The following is a 22,606-nucleotide window of genomic DNA, read 5'->3' on the forward strand; positions in this document are numbered from 1 at the left end:
TTTAAATTGTAATTTATATGTATACGTGCATAACAAAAGCTGCGGTGTAGTGTCGCGAGTAGTCGCCTAAAACGCCAACGGTTTGCGGGTTCGATTACCGCTCGTGATGGATATTTGTATTTGTACAAATATTTCTTTTCGGTTTGGATGTCTGCCCTTATGGGTCTCACCACCGTACCTCGGAGAGCACGTGAAGCCTTTGGTCGCCGTTGTTATCATAAATACCTGATAGTGATCGTTACACAAGTAGTAGGAAACATGTCCACCAAATCACATTGGAGCGGCGTGGTGGATTAAGCTCCAATCCTTTTCCTATATGGAGAAAGACCCCTATGCCCCGCAGTGGGATGTTACACGCTGAATGCGTATACGCGCATAGCTGATGCGCGGACGTTTAACACTACGTACTTCTATAACTGTTCCATATGAGAATACTTCAAGTGGCGTATAATTGAAGTTTTGGAAAATACATTCTAGATGTAAATAAAGCTTCAAATAAAGCTGGATTAGATAAAGGTTATTAATTGTTTCCTCTGCTGTAGAGGTTGTTATCAAAATATATTGAAGTTAATGCTAAAAGAAGATTTACAATTAAATTACTAAATTATAATTTGTATACAATTTACGAACATTTAGTACAAATAAAGCAACATACTACATTGAAGGCTTATCGTGATGTCGCCTAGATTTCATCAATCGACTCAACACGGCAGCTGTAAATCCAGTCAGCTGCATCAAGCGCACGCGCCTGTCCGTCAATTAGGCTCAATTAGCTCGTGATACTCGCCTTTGATCTACCGACCCGTGCCGTCCCGGGCCCCCAACTATTCAAGATGTGACATTTTTTCACTCTGTAAACTAATTAGAAATCTTTTAGTTACGAATAAAGATTGGAGCTTTTGTATTTTTGTTACGTTAGAGACTTGGGTGTTTAAAATTTTTGGCCTCGATATATTTTTAAAAAAATTCAAAATATGTTAGAATTATTATTTTAACCTTTTTTTAATACTTTTTTATCATATGAATGTACATTTCGTAACTTTAAGCGTTTATATATAACGAAAGTTCGCTTTTAGGTTAACTATAATTTGATTTGCTCGAGCATTAAGTCATTAAACACACTTCTAGGAAGCGTAGAGTTAATAATATTCATTATCTGAAGACAACGAGCGACATTCGCGGACGCCTGCGCTCGTTTGTTTATTACATGCCACGATAAAGTTGACGGTATATTTCTTAATTGCTTATTGCACGATACATACACTATCGGTCCACTATTTCCAACATATAATAAGCATTATCATAACAATAACAAGCGAGTAACTAGCGGCTTCGAATGCTCATGTCGGCTACGATAACCTATAACCATCTCAGTCGCCTCTCGGTTTTTTGTGCGCTAACTCAGTCGTTTGTTTCGTGTTTTTCAAATTTGTTAATTTTTGTGAATTAAATAAATAAGTGATTGTAGAGTATTATCAGTTTTGTTATTTTAGTGTGATTTCGTATGCGGTAATCGAATAGGTATTTTTGATTTTTCATTTGAGTAATAAAAATATGTTGTTGCTGTATATACATTTTTTTTTCAACTAAGTAAATATTTACTTTTTTTATGCTTAAAATAAATATTTTTAAGTCATTCTAAAAAATTAAATTAAAAAATATTATTTTAAGACATTTTTTTATTTAACTCATCATAAAAATACACAAAAATACTATGTAGACTTTTTTTATATACTAGAGACTTTAATTTAAAAAGTTATTGATTAAGAACTCGAAATGAAAAAGAAACACATTTGTTATTTAAAGCGCAGTATTATATATGTTCAGTATATTGTTGTATTAAATTTTCTTGATTACATATTACATAATTGTGTTTGCTCGCAAACGAAAAAAACCCGACTTAAATTACATTGTAGTAATACAACGTAGATTGACGAAAAAATAGTCAAGTAACTACGCGTTATCAAAGATTACTCAAAAAGTAGTAATCAGATCTCGATAAAATTTATATGTGACCGCATGATAAACATCAACTTTCTATTAAATTAAAAATTATCAAAATCGGTACACCCAGTAAAAAGTTATTGCGGATTTTCGAGAGTTTCCCTCGATTTCTCTGGGATTCTATCATCAGATCCTGGTTTTCTTATCATGGTACATACTTACTACACTACACACTACACACTACACTACACTACACTACACTACACTACACTACACACACACACTAGGGATATCTACTTTCCAACAAAGAAAGAATTATCAAAATCGGTACATCCAGTAGAAAGTTATGCGGTATAATACAACGTAGGTCGACGAAAAAAGCGTCAAGTAAAAACGCATTATTAGATATAACTCGAAAAGTACTTGTTAGATCTCAAATAAATTTAAATGCGACCAAACGACACACACCACCTTTCGATTAAAAAAAAAATGTCGAAATCGGTCCACCCGGTCAAAAGTTCTGAAGTAACATACATTAAAAAAAATACAGTCGAATTGAGAACCTCCTCCTTTTTTGGAGGTCTTAAAACGCATGAATTTTTAATTATAAATTAATTTTCACTATATCTTTCCCAAATCATAATAAATATTTTATAACATACACAAACGGTCGTCTGTTCTTATGGTAAGCAACTTTAAAATATTTTTACTTTCTTAGTTCGGTAAGAAAATAATTTGGTTATTACTGCTCAATTAACCATGAAATGACGAAACTGGAACTCATCTTGTCTGGATATTAGGTACTCTGTCAGAAATATAATAATCATCGGCTAATTCGAAACTATAGTCAGGATATCAAAATTAAAATAATGAAAGTTATAATAATAAAAAAATACTAATATGTGCATAGAAAACATAGCTCAGTAAACAATTATTTTGAGAAGCATGTAGTAGATCTTATTTTACTTTTATTTAGTACATTTTAGTATAATAATAATAATACTTAATTGAAATTAAATTTAATTAAAATAATAATATTTAATGAAAATATAATTTAAAAAATCTCGCTTGTTCTACAATCACAAAAGTATTATTAAAATATTCTTCTGTGAAACGACGTATTAATTGTAATTTTATAATAAAATGAAAGTTCCGAGGTGCGTAAGATTGCCTCTTGTAATAATCGAGCTTTCTAGGAAAGCGCTTAGAATATTATATTTCTGTTTTTTTCATGTTTTTGTGTAATCTTTTGCATTTTATATTTCGGGATTATTAAAATGTAACATGGAATAATCTTTTTGAATTCTTTCTCACATTATTTTTAACGAAAAAAGGTTCTTAATTTAATAATTTCATTAGTCAATGTATTTTTAAGTTAACAATAGACGTTGACTATCAATCATTTTTTAAATAAATTTAATTCTAATAGAAATCTTATCTATAATTCTGATTGTAGATGCGTAATTAAACTGTATATTGTTACAATGAACTTTTGTATTATCGATGTTAAATTGACCGAGAGCGTTCCTACACGCTTCAATGGGATTATTTACATTCAAACAGCATCTCAATCTTAAGGCAGGTACGACGCGGATCATTAATCACCACTTGTTTGACCAAGGACGTGGGACGGCATTTATGAGATTTTGAATGCATATGTATTGTATTCTTGAGGACACTTATCTAAAACTATTAGTTAAATAATTTGCTTACGATTTGAGTGTAACAATGTTTTAAATATATTAGTTTCACTTAAAATAAGTTTAAAGCTTTTATGAGTAAAAATGTACTTAACTTGCAGTGTCCCTACACGATGTTTTAATATAACGGTTTTACATAACAATAAAACCGATATTATGTGCCGAGAGGGAAAACATACAGCATTGTATATGAAGAAGCAGTGCATACTTTGCCATTTACTTACGGTCTGTTGAATACATTGTCTATGGTTCAACTACCCTACAATAATTGACGGTAGTAGAAAATCCAGCTAGGACACGTTTAGCCGTTGTCACTTTGGACGTCATAGTCTTCACCAGGAAGGACTTCCTGCAATGCTGTATGTTTTCCCTCTCGGCACATAATATCGGTTTTATTGTTATGTAAAACCGTTATATTGATGTGCCTCCGGAAAACATACAGCATTGTATATGAAGACGTGTTTGTTATCTGCTGGTGAAATATGTATATAGACACAACGCTATGATGAATAATAAAATGAGACTAATAAAAGTTTAATGAAAAGAGATTGATTAAATCATTTATTTTTATTTTAGGTAAATAATTCATTTTACATTTCTTAACAAAATGAAACCAAATAGTACAATTTTACTCATTGCAAAAATCTTAATTATTATTTATTGATAATTATTTATTTTAACTTATATTTATAACTTATATAAATTTATAATGATGTGAAAGTATTAAAAAAGGAATTACGATCATTTTTAGATACTTCAATTATTTTACAGTAATGATTAAAAAATGTAGTGGATGATTTCCAGTTGCCCCGAGCTAATATATCATCTAAGGGCTGATTATCTAACCACCCAAGTGAAGCTACAGCTGACCTACAACTCCCCGGGGTAGCATCAATGCCACTGTCCTTGAGAACTGTGCGCACCCAATTGCCAATTACAGTGCGGGAAGCAGACTTAACTTTATTACAAATTGTAATGAAAAGGTTGTCTAAGTCTCTAATATCTGATCTCCGTTGTTTGGTTTTCTCTATTAAGCACCTAACTAAACTAACCGGACAAAGGTTCTTATCAGGGTGCTTAGAGAGCTTCCAAGCAGGTTGGCGATAGTCATGTCTGTCAGTCTTTGACCCAAATGCGGGTATTAAATAGATGTTTTGTCCATTATCGAAATAGTTATCTTTGGAAATTCGCAGCAAGGTAAGGTCGTGAACTCTACGTCCGGATACTAGTAACAACACTGTTGCTGTTCTACGCGCTATTTCAAAGAGCGTCTCTTTAGGTGAACTAACTGAAAGCCATTCCAGAACAATTCTTGGGTCCCAGGTAATTAACGGTCTAACTAATTTCGGTTTAGCTACTCCAATTGCCTTAAGGGCATGTTTAATAATGAAGCTTGTAAATGCTTGCTGTTCTACGTAAGGACCACAGAAAGTTAATATAGCCGATTTGTGGACTAAAATAGTGCTATAAGATAAGTTTTCATTTAGGAAAAGATAAATTAAAAATTTCGCGATGTCGGCAGGATTAGGTGCTTTTGGGTTAACTTGCGAATTGTTACACCACTTTAACCATCTCTTAATCGCAGGTAGGTATGTTGCTAAAGTAGACTGTCGCCAGCTGTTTTTTAACAGCTCCCTTTCTTGGGTAGACCACTCCTTTATTTGGGAACCCCACCCCCAATTTTCCAAACTTTCAAGGTTAATAGATGTACTTGTGGCGGTGGTTGGGACGTTGTCATATCTATCATTGTTTTCGACAGGTTCTGTATTTCGTGTGGGTGATCCAACGCTCTGGACTTCAGATCTTGCAGCCAGAAAACTTGAGGCCACTCCGGTGCTACTACCAAATAAGTCCCTGTCGCACGGTTTAGATGTGCCAAGACTCTGGGTAATAGGCTCGGTGGGTGGAATATCCACGCTAGTTGGTATTGCCAAGGTCTGCTGAAGGCATTTATATAGCTTGCTGATTGATCTCTGCAGTCTATTGAAACGTAGTTTCTTACTACAGCACTTCGTCGAGAAGCAAAGAGATCTATTTCTGGTCGACCCCATTTCCTGAAGACTTCTCCAGTTGTTTGGGGCAAGAGATGCCATTCCGCAACTTCTTTCCCTCGTGACAATCTGTCTGCTATTGTGTTGTACCTCCCTGGCAGGTAATGCGCCGATAGTGTTATCTTGAACTGGTCGGTTAGGGTTAATAGTTTGTACGTCAACCCTAGTAGTGCTAACGACCTCGTTCCGCCCTCTTTCCGGATGTATGCAATTAAGGTTCGATTGTCTGATTGGACAAGTACGTGGGATTTGCTTAACGCAGCAACGTTTGCTCTGATCGCTGCCATTACTGCGTATAGCTCTTTCCTGTTGCTGTGCCATCCCCGTTGGTGTGGAGACCAAGTTCCCCACATTAGATGCCCATTTAGATGAGCACCCCAACCCAAATCCGAAGCGTCCGTCGCTAGGAAATGAGTAGCCGGCTTTCTGTGTATTACCGAAGAGTGACGTGTGGCGCCGAGCCACCATCTGATCTCTTGATACACCATGTAGGGGATTCGTTTCTTTTGACGTGGTTGCCTTTTGTTGAAATGTCGAAGAAAGATTTGCCCTTTTCGACAATGTAACCTGCCTCGGGGTATGACAAAGCTGGCAAAGTTGAGCTGTCCCAGTAGGTTCTGCAATTCGCGAAGCGTAATCTGGCCTCTTAATAATAATCGAAGAATGGTAGCTTTGAGAGTGTGTATCCTCTTTTCCGGTAGTGTCATCCTGTTCCTTGCAGTTTGCCAGCGGATGCCAAGGTATTCTAGGTCTTGTGTCGGAGTTAAGATCGATTTCTGGTAATTGAGAATCCAGCCCAGGTATTCCAAGTGCCTCACGGCCTCCGAGGCCTGAAGACATAACTTGGATTGGTCTTGGTTGACCAAAAGGTAGTCGTCTAGGTAGACTAGTACACGACATCCCTTGGCACGCAGGGTCTCCGCGACCCAGCATGTTACGGACGAAAAGAGACGTGGCGCTGAGGCCAGGCCAAAAGGCAGACATGTCATCTCGTACAATTGATCTAAGTAACTGATTCGAAGGAATGGGCGGTGAGTTTTTGCTGCAGGTACGTGAAAATATGCCTGAGATATGTCTAATTTTATCATCCAGTCTCCTGGCTGGAGAAAATCTGGCACTGAGCTGTGGGAGATAAGGCGAAAATGCTTTGTCTTTACGAATTTGTTCAATTCTCGTAGGTCGAAAATAGGTCGCATCGACCCGTCGCTTTTCTTCCGCAGAAATAGCTTGGAGATAAAACTGGGCGTTACTTTGGTAACCCGCTGCAGTATTTTTTGATCTAAGAGGTCTTGCACTATTTGAGTCATGTCCGAAGAGGGTTTGGTTGCAAATCGCTTCATAACAAGTCTTGTTGGCATTACCAGAGGAGGTTTCTTGTGAAATGGTATTCGAAAACCAATGATTGCTGATATTATGAATTTGTTCGCACCGAGTGCCTGCCAACGGCTTTTGAACGTCTCTAGACGACCTCCCCTGAATTGTGTCGGATAGTCATTTTTTCTTGTCTTTGTTTCGAAAGGACGGGTTTCTTGGTTGTTTGTGGTTGTCGATCTTTCCTTTGTACGTTTGTTTAGCGTTCGATTTTTTGGAGGTATTTTGAAAATAATTCTTATCTTGTCCTTGTGACCTGGGTTTGGATGTCGATGGTGTCGGTTCGTGGTATTTTCTTTTCACTTGGTCCCTGTTTTTAACCACCTGCGGGGGTGATAGCCAATAATGAGGCCCTCCGAGGGATTGCACCAGTGATATTAATTGTGTTTTCTCGAATAGAAATTCCTCGCTAGGAGGTATGCTAACAAGAGCGGCTTGAATACTTCTATCAGAAATTTCATTAATTAATCTTTTACGCCTAGTTTCTATGCATTCAGCTCGTTTACCACACACAATTTGTAATGTTTGTTCAGATAATTTATAAGATGGCGACATAGTACCGAACATTTCACTTATTTTATTGAAGAGGTTATCAGAAGTAAGTTCTGTAGGCTTATTGTGGGACCAATTAATAATTTCTTGTAGGCCTGATTGTAGTAACTGCCTTTGGTATAGCAAAGCATTAGTTATTGCCGCCATAATTTCTTCTGTTGAGGCCAGGAAATCTTTGCCTTTATTTAAGCAACATATTTCGTCATTAATTTTTAAATTACAAAAGCCTGGGAACGCAAGCATGTCTGTTAATGCTTTCTTATATCGAATATGTTGCCACGTAGACGAGTTAAAATGTTGTAGTTTTATTAGCTGATTTAAACGCTGTTCATCAGCTGGTTTAAGTACTTTTTTCTGATCGAAATCAGTTTTACAAATACCTAAATCTAAAGATTTTGGTGTACTAGTACAAGGATTAGTCAAGAAATCGCCATTACTCTGTTCTGGATTCTCAATCACGTCAGTAGATTTTGCGGGCACATTCGTATTTGTAGATAACGCATATTGTTGATGCATAATTAAATTAGTAAGGACACTGACCTGTTCGTATAACGCGTCGATCCGGGGATCGACCGTTACCTGAGCGTCTCGTTTCGATTTCTTGCGTGGAGGTCCCTCCTCTTCCGACTCGCTGGTTGATGAATTGCTGGAGTGGGAAGAGTTTTCTTTCCTTGGCCTTATGCCCCTCTCGATCGGTGAATTGGATTCGATAGGCTGGTTTGCCTCTAAATCTTCATCGACCTCACTAGGCACGCGATTCATGACGGTTCACTCCCGCGGTATTAAAACCGGCACAAACAGAAATACGAATAGATATTGATTTAATATTAGTTAAGCTAACACTTTGTAAAATTATTTTTTGAAATATTGAACGGATTATTATAATATTTTTGGATCTCGACCGCACGCGGCGAAAGTACACAACGCTATGACGTCCAAAGTGACAACGGCTAAACGTGTCCTAGCTGGATTTTCTACTACCGTCAATTATTGTAGGGTAGTTGAACCATAGACAATGTATTCAACAGACCGTAAGTAAATGGCAAAGTATGCACTGCTTCTTCATATACAATGCTGTATGTTTTCCGGAGGCACATCAATAAATACATTAAGTAACAATAACTTACTAATCGTTACTGGCATTCAGGTCGCGGCTTTGCTTTCGCGGATTATTAAGCTGTGATCCTTCTTCTACATGGGGAAAGAAGCTTATGCCCAGCAGTGGGATATTACAGGCTGAACCGTAGATTTATTTATGTCGGAATAAAGAATGTTTTTAATAATTATGTTTACATTGTTTCATGATTGTGACATTATTAGGTTATTAATAATTTTGTTATCATATCTCGAATGCGTGTATTAATATCGTTGTTATGGTATTTAAAGTTTTAACGATCGTCGTTTCATTGCAATGTGACCCAATTACATTCGTGCATTCGAAAATCTAAAATGATTTTTATGGGTATCAAATCACGAGCAATACATGCATGATTTCAAGTGCAATTGATAAAAAGTAACATTAATAAAATTAGTAACTCGTGTATGAATAAGTGTTTAATGACTATGTATTTGATAAATGAATGCGTCACAATCAGTGGCCTCCAGTTGTTCGGGATCCGAAAACACATACAACACGGACATTAAAACCTAAAATATATTATTTTCTGGGTTCGCAAACACTCGACACAATCGTAAAGACTAGATATTGTATTTTAACATTGTTGTAGGTATATTGTAATTTCTACATATAAATTTCTTAACCAAATTATTGATATTTATTACTTTTAATATTATCCACTGAGAGTAATGTATTTTTATTGACATTGTAAATTTTAATTATTGTATTTTGATAAGATTGTATAATTCTAATTCTACATTTATCATTATTTTCTTCATTTGTCATCTCTGGACATTTACATACCTAATCCAATTTAGAATATTCACATAATTTATTAAAACACTTTTAAAAGACTTTTTTATTTTTTCTATTTTATGTTTATAGCATTGTCTAAAATTAATTTTGCATGCACGCTGTCTTTTTTAAATTGTAAATATTTACAATATAATGCAGGAAATAAAAGGCCTTTTTGTTATATCAAAAAATCCAAATGAATGCGTCACAATCAGTGGCTATTGTGTCACAAAATCCCAAGTTCTAAGAACAAAATCTGATGATAAGGAAATATAACATTGTTACTAAAAATTAACTAGAATCCCTACTGGCCTTTACAATAAGTTTCTATAAATTATTATTTTATTCTTTCGCTTTGATTAATTTTTACATAAAATAATTCTATTCTGTTATGTGAGTGTATGCGATTGAGTATTTATTATTATTATTATATTATAACCGTAATACTAATAAAAATACAATAAGAAAGTATAAAAAATGTGGACTTTGCTCTTTCCCCTTAAAAACGAATGTAGCGTCTTTTTTGAGATTTGAAGACACCTTGTAAATAAACATGCTGTGTGGTTACGGCAGTAAAGAATATAGCCTCCTCTTCTCTTCCCGTGGTTGTCGTAAGAGGCGACTAAGGGATAACACAGTTCCACTACCACCTTAGAACTTAAAAAGCCGATGACAAAAACAGAAAAAATAGGTTATTAAATGTTCTTATTTTTTAAACATGCCATTTTTTTGCCTTTTCGTTGGTCAACACCATGATGGTAGTCATGATGGTCAACTTTTGAAAACAATGAACGAAAAATACACATAGGTACTTATAACCTCAAATATCTGTCGAAATGTTATTTCAGTAACGTTCGGAATTCACGTGGTATTTTCGTGCCGTTTCGAGAATATTGTATTTCTTAACGTCTGAATTCTCGTTGAGCATAGCATATGCAAATTTACACACGCCTGTATAAAATGCTAGTGTAAAATAGAGCCGGTGTCATTCGAGTGACCCGCCGCCTCACGGAATATATTATCGAAGAACACAATTGAATTTGTTACGACGCTATTGGTAGCATTTTTACCTTCGGAAGTTTTTAAATGTTTCATTATTTATTTTGAATGTTACATAAGTTTCTTATGAGTCGTTTTGTTGTTTACGTTTCCGATATAAAGGACAAGTTTTTTTTTTAAGATATAAGGTTTAAATTTATTATTGTGTGACCCAACGTTTTTAAAAATTTTGACGGATTTTAATTAATGATTAAACTAATTCTTTGATTTTGTATAATTGTATAGATTAACATATGTAATTGTAAATGAATGTTGATTTATATCTGTTAAAAAAAAATAATGCTCATATGCTAAATGCTCATTGACTTGTTCATTAGGTACCTTATTCATCATTACAGCCTATAAAGTCCACTGCTGGACATAGGCCTCCACAAGTTTACGCCAAAAATAACGTGAACTCATGTGTTTTGCCCCTATAGTCACCACGCTGAGCAGGCGGGTTGGTGACCGCAGGGCTGGCTTTGTCGTTTAGAAAGCGTTTTAAAAAATAAATTTGATAATTACACACATACCTATTATTTAATATATCAACGTACCCAACAAGCATAAAGACAGACGATTCCTTGTATACGGTTATTGGATGTTTTGTATGTCATTCAAGCTGAGTACATGCGAGATACACCTAACATGCATAATATTTATCGTCCGAACTATTCATAAACTATGCACAAAAATCAATCAAAGAGAAACAGTACTTTAAGTTCAGTTGTAAACGTGTCCTGTACCTAAACTGTTGCTTCTTCTATTATTCTGAATGATGTTTTTGTACCTATTTAAGTAATAGTGTATAGTATACGTGTTTCCTTCTATGTGAAGAAAGAGGCCTACGCCCAGCAGTGGAATGTTGCAATCAATTAATCAATACGTGCTTTAATTCAATGCCCCTCGCTTGTATACTTGTATTCAGTCTGTATATGTACACCAGATGTACGTTTCTGATTGTCATCTCTATTGATTAACAAAAACAGAGCCACTTTTCAGAGTCAGCATGGTGGTGGTGCTGAACGGCGTCCTCGCGGACGAGTGCCCGAGGTCGATTCGGGCGTTGCTGGCAACACATCCTGGCTACAGAGATGCAGCGGCCCAGTTGTTGGGCGCCGCTGCGAGGGTCATCGGCCCCCCCGGTCTGCTCTATGTTGCCCAGAGGGAAATGGCGGCGGTTGTTCCTCATGACAGTAAGTTAATATATGGATTAGTTTATCGTTATCGTTATGCTACTACCGTGTGGTTTTAAAGCAGTTGAACTAATTTTGATATTACTTTTATTGTTATATAGCTAGCTATATTATCCAGTAGTAATATATGATTTTTCAAATCACGCTATAACTCGTAGTATTTGAGCAATAGCCCTAAATATACTTGTGCTATTTCAAAAACAAATCGTTTGTATAAATGCAATTTTGCGTATATTACCCTTTTTGGAGATTTTTTGGAATTTACTCAAAATTAGGGGGTGTAGGGACCAAACAGAATCAAAATTCAGATTCAGTGCATCGAAATACATAAACCAGATAGGTCTGGTTAAAGGCGCAGTGCACTTTTTTTGGCTAGTGTAATAAAAGTAATTGAAATCGCGAAACAATGTGATGGCTGTCAAAACTAAACGCGAATGAAAAAAACTGTGGAAGATTTATATATATAATTTTTACAATTTAAAATTTTTATTTTTGTTTTATTTCAGAAAACGTTAGTATCATTGGGTCGGACGACGCCACATCATGTATTATAGTAGTCGTCAGACATTCAGGTAAGAAAGAAGTAATAATAATTGAAAATAAAGAAGTGTGTACTTACATATTATGTATGCACGTAAAAAGTTACAGTTCATTGGCTAGCTAACTTCACGTTGCTGACTTCTTCTTCGTTGACTAGATAACTTCAGGGTGTAGGTTTTTTTCATGACGGTATGCGCGTGCATTGTAAAAATTTACTCCCATAATTTATCCCTAACGCGCCAAAAGAAGTATCACTTCAAAAATTTGTATTTAAAATTTAAAAAAATGATTCTCAATGATGCTCTTATATTGTAAATCAATTAATTAAAAATAATTGAGTGTAGGTATTTTGACTTCAGAATGAACAATTTTAATATAAGTGTATTTGTTATGTATATGTCTATCTATTCCAGGATCAGGAGCTGTAGCGCTCGCCCATCTGGATGGTTCTGGAACAGCGGAAGCGGCCGCCACTATGGTGGCTCGAGTGCAACAGTTAGCGGTCGGGTATCCTGAAGGTCGATTAGAGTTGCAGCTAGTAGGAGGATTCACAGATCCCCATCGTTACTCTGATGATTTGTTCGCTAATATTATGTGTAAGTATTTTTTTAAATTGTGATCGTAATGTTTCAACTGGTTTTAATGGCTGTAGTCTTGTTTTGGCAAAAGAAATGATTATATGCTGTTTTTTCATGAAGTATATACATCTATTTTAAAACAGAAGTAATGGTTTGTGATGAAGCGACAAGCAGTCAACGCTAGTAGGGACAATCAAGTAAATAACAAGAGCTTGAAATCATCATTTACTAGTTCTGCTATTATCAAACACGCAGGCATTAACTTGCCCTATCTTGGACAAAACTTATATTTAATAATATAAATATCATTATATTCTGTAATTTATTTTATCGTCGCTTAGTAAATTCAAGTATCGCTATCTAGCGAAAAACTGAAACCACAATAAAAATGGTGTCTTTTCACTTTATACGTCAATAGAAAATTCAACAAAAAAAGGAATAGTCCACCAGTTTAAGCAATGCAGTCTTCACATACACGCTCATTGAGAAATAAATATCTACAAGAGACAAGGTCACGACGTTATTTGTCGCAGTGCCAACGAGTAGCGAATTATTAGAGAACGCGTGGGCGCTCATTGTTGGATGATATGTACAATTACATAGTTCACTAACTTGTTATAACTAGGGTTTATTGATTTGATAACATTACTTCACATCTCACACTTCTTATTTAGTCCTCTGCCCAAAGGTTGCCTGGAAGAGATCGCTGTAGTAGCCATAAGGCCGCCTGTTGCAACTGATGCAAATTCTATATTTATATATCATTTGTTATGCTGTTAAAACCTTGTATTAGTGTGCGAATGTGTTAATAAATAAATAAATATTTAAATGTATACTTTGCTGTATTTTATAATATAATAGTAATATTAATAAAGCCCTTTATTCTGGGATTAAAGATGATGTACGCGTTTGCATCATTTATAACTTATATAATGTCTCTAACTCTCAGTGTGCCTCTTGGCATAGGCCTCCTCTAATAATCGCCACTGTGGTTTGTCCTGAGTTACCCGTCTCCACCTTGGGCCAGATGTCATTTTGAGATCATCCTCCCATCTTATGCACTGTCTTCCACGGCTTCTCTTCCCATATCTTGGGTACCACTCTGAAACTGCCTTACACCATTTTCGTTTTTTATCGCGCATCATTTTACCGATCCACCATTTTATGATATACAAAGGGTTATTTATAGGGCCCGCTTGATGGTAAGCGGATACCGTAGCCTATGGAGCCTATAAACTTCTACTCTTAACACGGGGCTCTGGCTACCTCACCACAGGAATACAAGACTAATTGAGATCAGTATTATTTAGCTGTGATCTTCTAAGATTCTTCCTCTGTTGGGCTGCTCCCACTTTTGAAAAGATTTTTTCTGCTGTGACTTACCTCAACAAAAAAGTGTTTTCCAAAGTTTTCTCTTATTATATTTTACAGAATTGATATGCATAATATATATCGTTTGAGCTCGATATTAGCTTTGATTACATCTGTCTATATCAGAACTGTATTACAAGAAATATGGATTTGATTAAAATAAAGTTTAAAATTCTAAACTTACATTAAATGGCCATCACAATTAAATAGAAGTAAAACTTACCATGGAAATTCGCTGACCATGGTACTAGCAATAGTGCCAAATTATCGGAAATTTAAAGTAAACATATGCATAATGTGTAGGTACAAAATAGTTTTGATTAACCAAACTACGTATGACGTCCGTAATGATGCATTCATTTTATAAAGTTGTATATGACATAAACTAGGAAAATGTATTTTAGTCACCGCTATATCAGATTAAATGCCCACCACGCCTGTCTCGATAATAAATCAAATAATAAATTTTATAAATAACACATCAAACAGAAAAGCGAAAACGAGCTTTTATGACGTCTTCGACCAAAATTTTATCTGCAATAATAAAATCATTGGAGATATTAGCAGTTGTTAATTTTTAAATAACCAGCTGACCCGCCAGAGGTTGTCCTGTTTTCCGGACTGTCCGCAAAGTTTGAGTAGTCGTTGTTTTCTTAAACTTTCGAAATTTTATGATTCTTCTGCGGATTTTTATGATTCTTTTTTTCCGTAAGGACATTCTATAAAGTATTAGAAAACTTGAAATTAATCAAAAATTATACGAATGAAAAAACTGTAACCGGCCGATGTATGTGCAGTATACATACATGGAGAAACGTGGAAAAATGCTCAGCTGTGCGATGTTACAGGCTAACTCGTAATTATATCGTATCGATACTGTACATAAGAAATATAAAAAATATATACTGGTCCAGACAATTACTAGTAGCCAACAGCTACTTTTAGAATTTTTGTCGTTATTAGGCGTTAAAAATAATTAAAGCGTAAGCAGTGATTCGTTGTTTAAATTCTTGTCAACTACAAATCACTTTAGTACAATTCAGTATTATCGGACAAAAGCTACATTTTTTATAAGTTTGGTAATAACACACTATTCTAATATGACGATTAAATTTTTTTACAGTATCCTTTCACCGTCTAACTGAAGAAATCGACTTAACCCTCGCCTGCTGTTGCGAGCTAAATACAGCGTTAGGAGGGGGGACGCCCGCGCCCCTCGTGACCGGGGTCGGGGTGGATATCCGAGCCGGTGATCTGTTCCCGGCCACCTTCCCGGATAAGGGGCCCGAATTACCCCTTCGAGGGACTAGAAATATTACCGGTGGATTACATTCTTCTCAGGTGTGTGAGGGTCATTTTACCAATTGCTGTTATACTGGACTTCTGTTAGAAATCATTTTTTTTTTAGTAATAGTTGAGTTAAGAATATCATTTAAAGTGGATATGACATACCGCTATTATTATTTGAAGATAGTTCATATTTGGGTTCCGATTATCGATTCATATTTCGGTGACCGAGGTGTTGTTAATCGCGACAAGCCCCGTTTAAATGAAAGTGTCGATAGTGACAATAAGAGCCCAAATACGTACAATTCTGCTAATTTAAGTTAGATCTCAATTATCTCTAAAATATCAACAATTAGTGTAACGATTTATTGAATTTTATAATGCTTGCGTTTCTCTTTAAGTATTTAAATCTTGTCTCATCTCAGTCTATTTTTTCCAATATAAATAAAAAAAAAATCAGTTGCTAATTGTGAATTACTTGCTTTGTTTTCAATTATATGCAAATTCAGTGTAAAAAGTACATTACAGTTACGCTTAATTTAAAAATTTACAACAAATATTAAATAGAACATTTAAATTGCAGGTACTCGACATATACGACAACGGGTTGGCGATGCTGCGCATCGGGCCGTTCAACTACGAGCCGCTGCGCGGCGTGGACCTGTGGCTGGAGCAGTCCGACGACTTCATCCTGCAGCACCTCAGCACCACGCCGGCCGTCGAGGGCCCGCACTTCGTGCACAATGTGAGTGTTCAAACTTACAACAGAGCAGCGTGCTGCATTAGGCTCGTGGACCTGTGGCTGGAGCAGTCCGACGACTTCATCCTGCAGCACCTCAGCACCACGCCGGCCGTCGAGGGCCCGCACTTCGTGCACAATGTGAGTGTTCAAACTTACAACAGAGCAGCGTGCTGCATTAGGCTCGTGGACCTGTGGCTGGAGCAGTCCGACGACTTCATCCTGCAGCACCTCAGCACCACGCCGGCCGTCGAGGGCCCGCACTTCGTGCACAATGTGAGTGTTCAAACTTACAACAGAGCAGCGTGCTGCATTAGGCTCGTGGACCTGTGGCTGGAGCAGTCCGACGACTTCATCCTGCAGCACCTCAGCACCACGCCGGCCGTCGAGGGCCCGCACTTCGTGCACAATGTGAGTGTTCAAACTTACAACAGAGCAGCGTGCTGCATTAGGCTCCGATTCTTCACCACGGGGAAAGAGGCCTATGCCCAGTAGTGGGATGTTTTTTTAAACAACTAGGCCGAATCATTACAACCTATAAAGTCCACTGCTGGACATAGGCCTTCACAAGTTTACGCCAAAAATAGCGTGAACTTATGTGTTTTGCCCATAGTCACCACGCTGGGCAGGCGGGTTGGTGACCGCAGGGCTGGCTTTGTCGCACCGAAGACGCTGCTGCCCGTCTTCGGTAAGCGATTACCGTAGCTCATAGACGCCTGCAACACCAGAAGCATCGCAAGAGCATTGTCGACCCAACCACCAAACCTCCCCAGGAGCTCTGATCACCTTACTCACTACAGGAATACAACACTGCTTGAATGTAGCTATTATTTAGTTGTGATTTTCTGTGAGGTCGAGGTACTTCCCCTGTCGGGATGTTCCATATTTTGAGAAAAGATATTTCCTGCTGTGACCTAACTCCGTTAAGTCTTACAGCCTGAATCATTTATTGTAATCGTTTAAAAAATAGTAGGTTCTGTGTTCTGTTGTATGTAATTTTGCATACTAGACGATGGTACAGTTTGCAGTGAACAGTGACCCTGCTTTCTGATCCAGGCTTTAAAGGTTCTATACCCGCCCTGAGTGGTTGTTATATGTATTTATTTATACGACGTATTATTAAACTGGGGTCCTCCCATTTTACTGCGATATCAGAATCGATATTATAACCTATTATAAATTTGCAACTTACTTGCTCTAACGCTTTAATAAAAATGGTAAAATTACTAATTTAATTATTATTATTATATTTATAAATTTACCATCGTGTGTACGTTAGTGTTGTGTCAATGACCCAGTCAACCGTTGTCGCAGTTAAGTTGGTTATTTATAGACTCTTTACTCATGTTCTCTCAACTTGTTTTTTCAAATGTGTCGATTGTAAAGTTACGTAGTAAGAGGGCGTTCATAAAATACGTGAGATGTTTATGGAGGGGGAGGGGGTCGAGTCAAATCTCATCTAATCTTACGTTGGAGAGAGGGGAGGCCTCAGCAAATATCACGCAATTTTTTTCTGATTGAAAAGTATTATTTAAGAATTCTATTGTTAAATATTTTTTTTTGTACAATAACAATCCAACGCGTTTACGTAAGAAACCCACATTTTGAAAAATCTCACGTGAGATTGGGGGAGGGGGAGAGGAGGTTGAATAAAACCTCACAACCAGGGATATTCCGGTATGGGTTATTTACCTTTATAAAACGGTACTTATCGAATCAAAATAACGGTAAGAGAATCATTCGGTAACCGAATCATATCGGTAATACAGTATCGAAATAAACCGGTAGTAGGCATAACGTTCGCGTCGTAAGTTTAAGCGGGCAATTCCCGTTCTTGTAGCTGCGCTGCGCTAGCTCGGATTGCGGTCCGAACGTACACCATATCTCTATCTCATTCTCTCCCGTGTGTTGCGTAATTTTACTTAAAACTTATTTATTTGTGATAGACGACAGGCCCCGCGAGCAAGTTTTCATCTCTTTTTCGCGTTAATGTTTACATTGCATATAACGAATAATTCAAAACAAAAAACTTAATTACTTTCATAGTTAAAGAAGCCAGTCTTATGAAAAACCAAGCATTATCAATAAAAGCAAAAGAACATTACAGATTTTTCATTTCAAACGATGGCTCACAGATTTTGTCACCCTCTGTTACTTCTCCGAATCATTTAAAACCTAAATACATAACGTTATATTTCGGTATTACAGTTTAATCGGTAACCGTTTTATTACGGTTTTGGAACCGAAATAAAACGGTAACCTTTTCAATCGGTAACCGATTCATACGGTAATCGTTTCAAACGGTTACCTATATGAATCGGTTTGGCGAACCCTGCTCACAACATCTCACCAGGGGGGAGGGAGGGACAGAAAATTTAAAAAACACCACGTATGGCCGCCCCCTAATAAGCTGTACTTTCTATGGCTTGATTTTTTTAACCGACTTCCAAAAAAGGAGGAGGTTCTCAATTCGAATGTATTTTTTTTTATGTATGTTACCTCAGAACTTTTGACCGGGTGGACCGATTTCGACAATTTTTTTTTAATCGAAAGGTGGTATGTGTCAATTGGTCCCATTTAAATTTATTTGAGATCTAACAACTACTTTTCGAGTTATATCTAATAATGAGTTTTTACTTGACGCTTTTTTCGTCGACCTACGTTGTATTATACCGCATAACTTTCTACTGGATGTACCGATTTTGACAATTCTTTTTTTTTTGGAAAGGGGATATCCTTAGTTTGGTACCATGATAAGGAACCAAGGATCTGATGATGAGATCCCTGAGAAATCGAGGGAAACTCTCGAAAATCCACAATAACTTTTTACTGGGTGTACCGTTTTTGACTATTTTTTCGTCGATCTACGTTGTTCACGTATAATTTCGGTCAGGTATGCCTTAATGTATTTCTATATGACCTTGAACGTTAGGACGTCAATTTAATGACAAGTTGTATACCTAAGTATTATTTACCTGTATATTTACCACAAAAAATATGTATTTAATTCTATATCAGTCGGTGTTACACTTATATACTGACAGACCGATACGTCACATAGGTAATGTGCGAGAGAGACAACGCTCTAACGCTTCAGCCTGTAATGTCCCACAACTGGGCATAGGCCTCTTTCCCCATGTAGTGGAAGGATCAGAGCTTAATCCACCACGCTGCTCCAATGCGGGTTGGCGGATATATTCCCTACTATGATTAACGATCGCTATCAGGCGTTGATGATAACAACCGGGACCGACGGCTTAACGTGCTATCCGAGGCACGGTGGGGAGACTCACAAGGACTGCACAAACACCCAGACCACGGCAAACACCTGTATGGCCAATACAAATGTTTGTCATGTGCGGGGATCGAACCCGCAACCGCCCACGCAACAGGCACAATCCATAGCTGTGACAGTTGCGCCAACGCGGCGTCTACGCGGCGTCTACGCTCTATGAAGTTGAAATTAGCTGATTGTCTCTTTCCAAAGGTTGATGTGCATTATTTATGGCGGGGTACTGTAAGTTTCCAAACATTAGGAACAGGCGACTGTGTGTGTATGTTAAACATGTTTATATGTGATATATGTGCAAAAGACCTCCTGCGGGTTTTAGTAAGAGCGCAACGTCAATCTTTAATATTCTTAAATAAAATAACAAAAACTCAATGTCGCCCTGATTTGAACTTGCAACTACTACTTCATCACAGAGTTAAAAACTGTACAGATAGCGTTCTTTTGAATATTCGTTATTTCTAAAACAGTATATGGATCAAATTATAATCTTAAAACTAAGTTAGTATACTATGTACATAAATCTGTTTACATGTAAAATCATGTTAATAGTTTCTATAAATTTGATACACGTAATTTTATAATTATTAACAATTTATGACTTTCCCCTGCTAAAATTGTGTGACTTCACATCACATATCTATCTTATTTTAACCAACTTCGAAAAAACGAGGAGGTTCTCAATTCGACTGTATTTTTTCAAATGTTTGAACTTTTGAATGGTGGACCGCTTTCGATGAGATTTTTTTTATCGAAATGTAGTGTTTGTTATATGTTCCTTATCCATTTACTTGACTAATTTTTTTCTACCTACGTTGTATTACTTCTCTATATAAATTAATAGGTTTGTTTTTGCTAGTGGTTTGTTTAGGTTGTGCGAGCAAACACAATTCTTGTTGTTCATAGTTTATCTCAGTATGTATAAAGTATTAACTCTTTCTATTTTAAGTATAAGTAATTTACAATTAAGAGTGTATGCTACCTCAAATTGCTTATTTTCCACTCGGCAGGATGTCCATATCTTCCAAACTACTGAATATTTAACTTTGAAATTTATGTATAGTAAAGTTCAGGACATAAGGTATCTTTCATATGTTTCGAAAACACGATTCCATAAAATTTTCTCGATACAAAAAAATAGCAAAGTTACCTCTATTTTTGTATTAAAACCTTAATATCTCAGTAAATATAGAAGTTATGGACTTGAGATTAAGCATGGTAATTGAAATAAGTATGAAGAACATTTTATATGTTGCGTTTTTTTTAAAAATAACTATTGATAATGTTTGTGTGGAGAAAATACATAATTATAATTCGCGCAATGAACAACCAAGCGCTCTCAATTCTCACGTGTGTCAGTGCGGCTGAAATCTGAATTCGAGCTGCACCTTAATAACAAATTATACTTATTTCAGATGCGTGTAACTCTGAAGTTTATTCAGCAACATCCATTCCCAGCAGTGACCGTGTTTCCGGATAACCGGCCGCACTACTATCGACGTGACGAACAAACTGGTTGCTGGGTTCCTGTGCGTTTCTAAATATTTATGTAAATGTTACAAAACCTGATTGCTATATTAATAACGATTCGTTTTTTTTCTATAAACGTTTTCGTGGGAAAAACGGTTAGTTTTTGAATATATTGAATGCGATACGGTACGACACGGTGGAAATCGATCGCGCACGATCCGATAAAATTCTATAGTGATTATATGTGGCCTTAGAGTGAATCCTCTAGTAGTCTACATTCAGAAACGATTCGTTTTATATATGTGGCTTTAGAGTGAATCCTCTAGTAGTCTACATTCAGAAACGATTCGTTTTACCTACAAATACTTACGTGATTAAAACGATTCGTTGATTTACACTTGTTGCGAATCAATCCGACTGAATTGTATAGTCACACAAATAAAAAATTTATATGGACTTATAAATGAAATTTAGCAGTAAACCAAACGTTAAATGATTTCCTATGAACTTCAGATGGACATCTTTAACCGCAGTATACCGTATCGCGTCCAGTGTGTTACGCATCTTGATGCGTTTTCTTTAAAGAATTTTAAATTATGACAAGTTACAAAAAAGGATGAAAGTAAATAAATACTTTAACAAGTCAACGAATTTGGTTATTGTTTCTTTATATAAGATTTATAATACCCATGTTTTGTATTTGAAACAAATAATCTAAAAAATAGGCATAGTCAATGCCTATTTTTTTTTTTTTTACTTTGGCTTATTTGACTTTACAATTGATTTGATTTCATAGAGTTATAATAAATCTAAAAGACGGAAAATATAATACATTTTTCATTTGATAATTATTATGAAAGTACAACTAATTTTATTTTAAATATTCTTGAGACGCGTTATTCATTTGAGAATAAATTACAATTATATAAAAACTTGGTAAATAATAATAATACATTCCAATGTAATAGTGTAACAGAATTACGTTATAATTTAATGACTTATTTGCTTTCATTAAATTTCTTTTCTTTTTAACGTTTTTGCCTTTTTGGTTTTATATAATTTTATCATACTTTAGAAATGAGAGGCATTTCTGTTATTCAAATTATTGTTTAAGTTTCAATGCAATTTTTAAATAGATTTCTTTTTGTAATTTTTCGATGTTATATGTAAATATGTTTTAGAATTGTACTTTAAGTTAAATATTATGTATATTTTGACATATCAAATAATAATAAGATTTCTGTTAAAATAATTGTTTCTGATTTATTTACTTGAAATATTTTTTATCTGTCCTCTGAAAAAGTTGATTTCGATTTATGAAATATAATTTTTTTTTAAGAACTCTATAAAGATAACAGTATAGAGGTTAGTTTTGGGTAATATTAACAGTAAAGTAATATGCTGTAAATATATTAGTGATTATAGAAATGATTAGTTAATGGCGTTACTAGTTATTGTTTTGTGAAATATAATGAATATATTGAAAGTTCAATAGTTATTTGTTGTTTTATTTTCTACAACCGTACAAGTGTTTAAAAATCGAAATATATATTCTTAGTATATTTATT

General features: G+C 35.8%; 1 protein-coding gene across 1 annotated transcript; it reads left to right on the forward strand.

Moving 5' to 3' along the window:
* Positions 1-1,151: 1,151 nt before the first annotated feature.
* LOC123659714 (protein N-terminal asparagine amidohydrolase) lies at positions 1,152-21,310 on the forward strand. Its single transcript, XM_045594898.1, has 7 exons — positions 1,152-1,227; positions 11,571-11,764; positions 12,271-12,336; positions 12,718-12,900; positions 15,377-15,594; positions 16,124-16,285; positions 20,984-21,310. The coding sequence occupies exons 2-7, from the start codon at positions 11,578-11,580 to the stop codon at positions 21,107-21,109; spliced, it is 942 nt and encodes a 313-aa protein (XP_045450854.1). The 5' UTR covers positions 1,152-1,227; positions 11,571-11,577; the 3' UTR covers positions 21,110-21,310.
* The last annotated feature ends 1,296 nt before the right edge of the window (positions 21,311-22,606 follow it).

Source organism: Melitaea cinxia, chromosome 14, assembly GCF_905220565.1.
Source record: "Melitaea cinxia chromosome 14, ilMelCinx1.1, whole genome shotgun sequence".
NCBI classification, from domain to species: domain Eukaryota; kingdom Metazoa; phylum Arthropoda; class Insecta; order Lepidoptera; family Nymphalidae; genus Melitaea; species Melitaea cinxia.

Bases quoted from the DNA above. Each gene is read 5' to 3' on its own strand.
- LOC123659714 (XM_045594898.1), top strand. From the start codon at position 11,578: ATGGTGGTGGTGCTGAACGGCGTCCTCGCGGACGAGTGCCCGAGGTCG. The intron at 12,337-12,717 runs GTAAGAAAGAAG...TATCTATTCCAG, and splicing joins AGTAGTCGTCAGACATTCAG to GATCAGGAGCTGTAGCGCTC. The intron at 16,286-20,983 runs GTGAGTGTTCAA...TACTTATTTCAG, and splicing joins GCCCGCACTTCGTGCACAAT to ATGCGTGTAACTCTGAAGTT.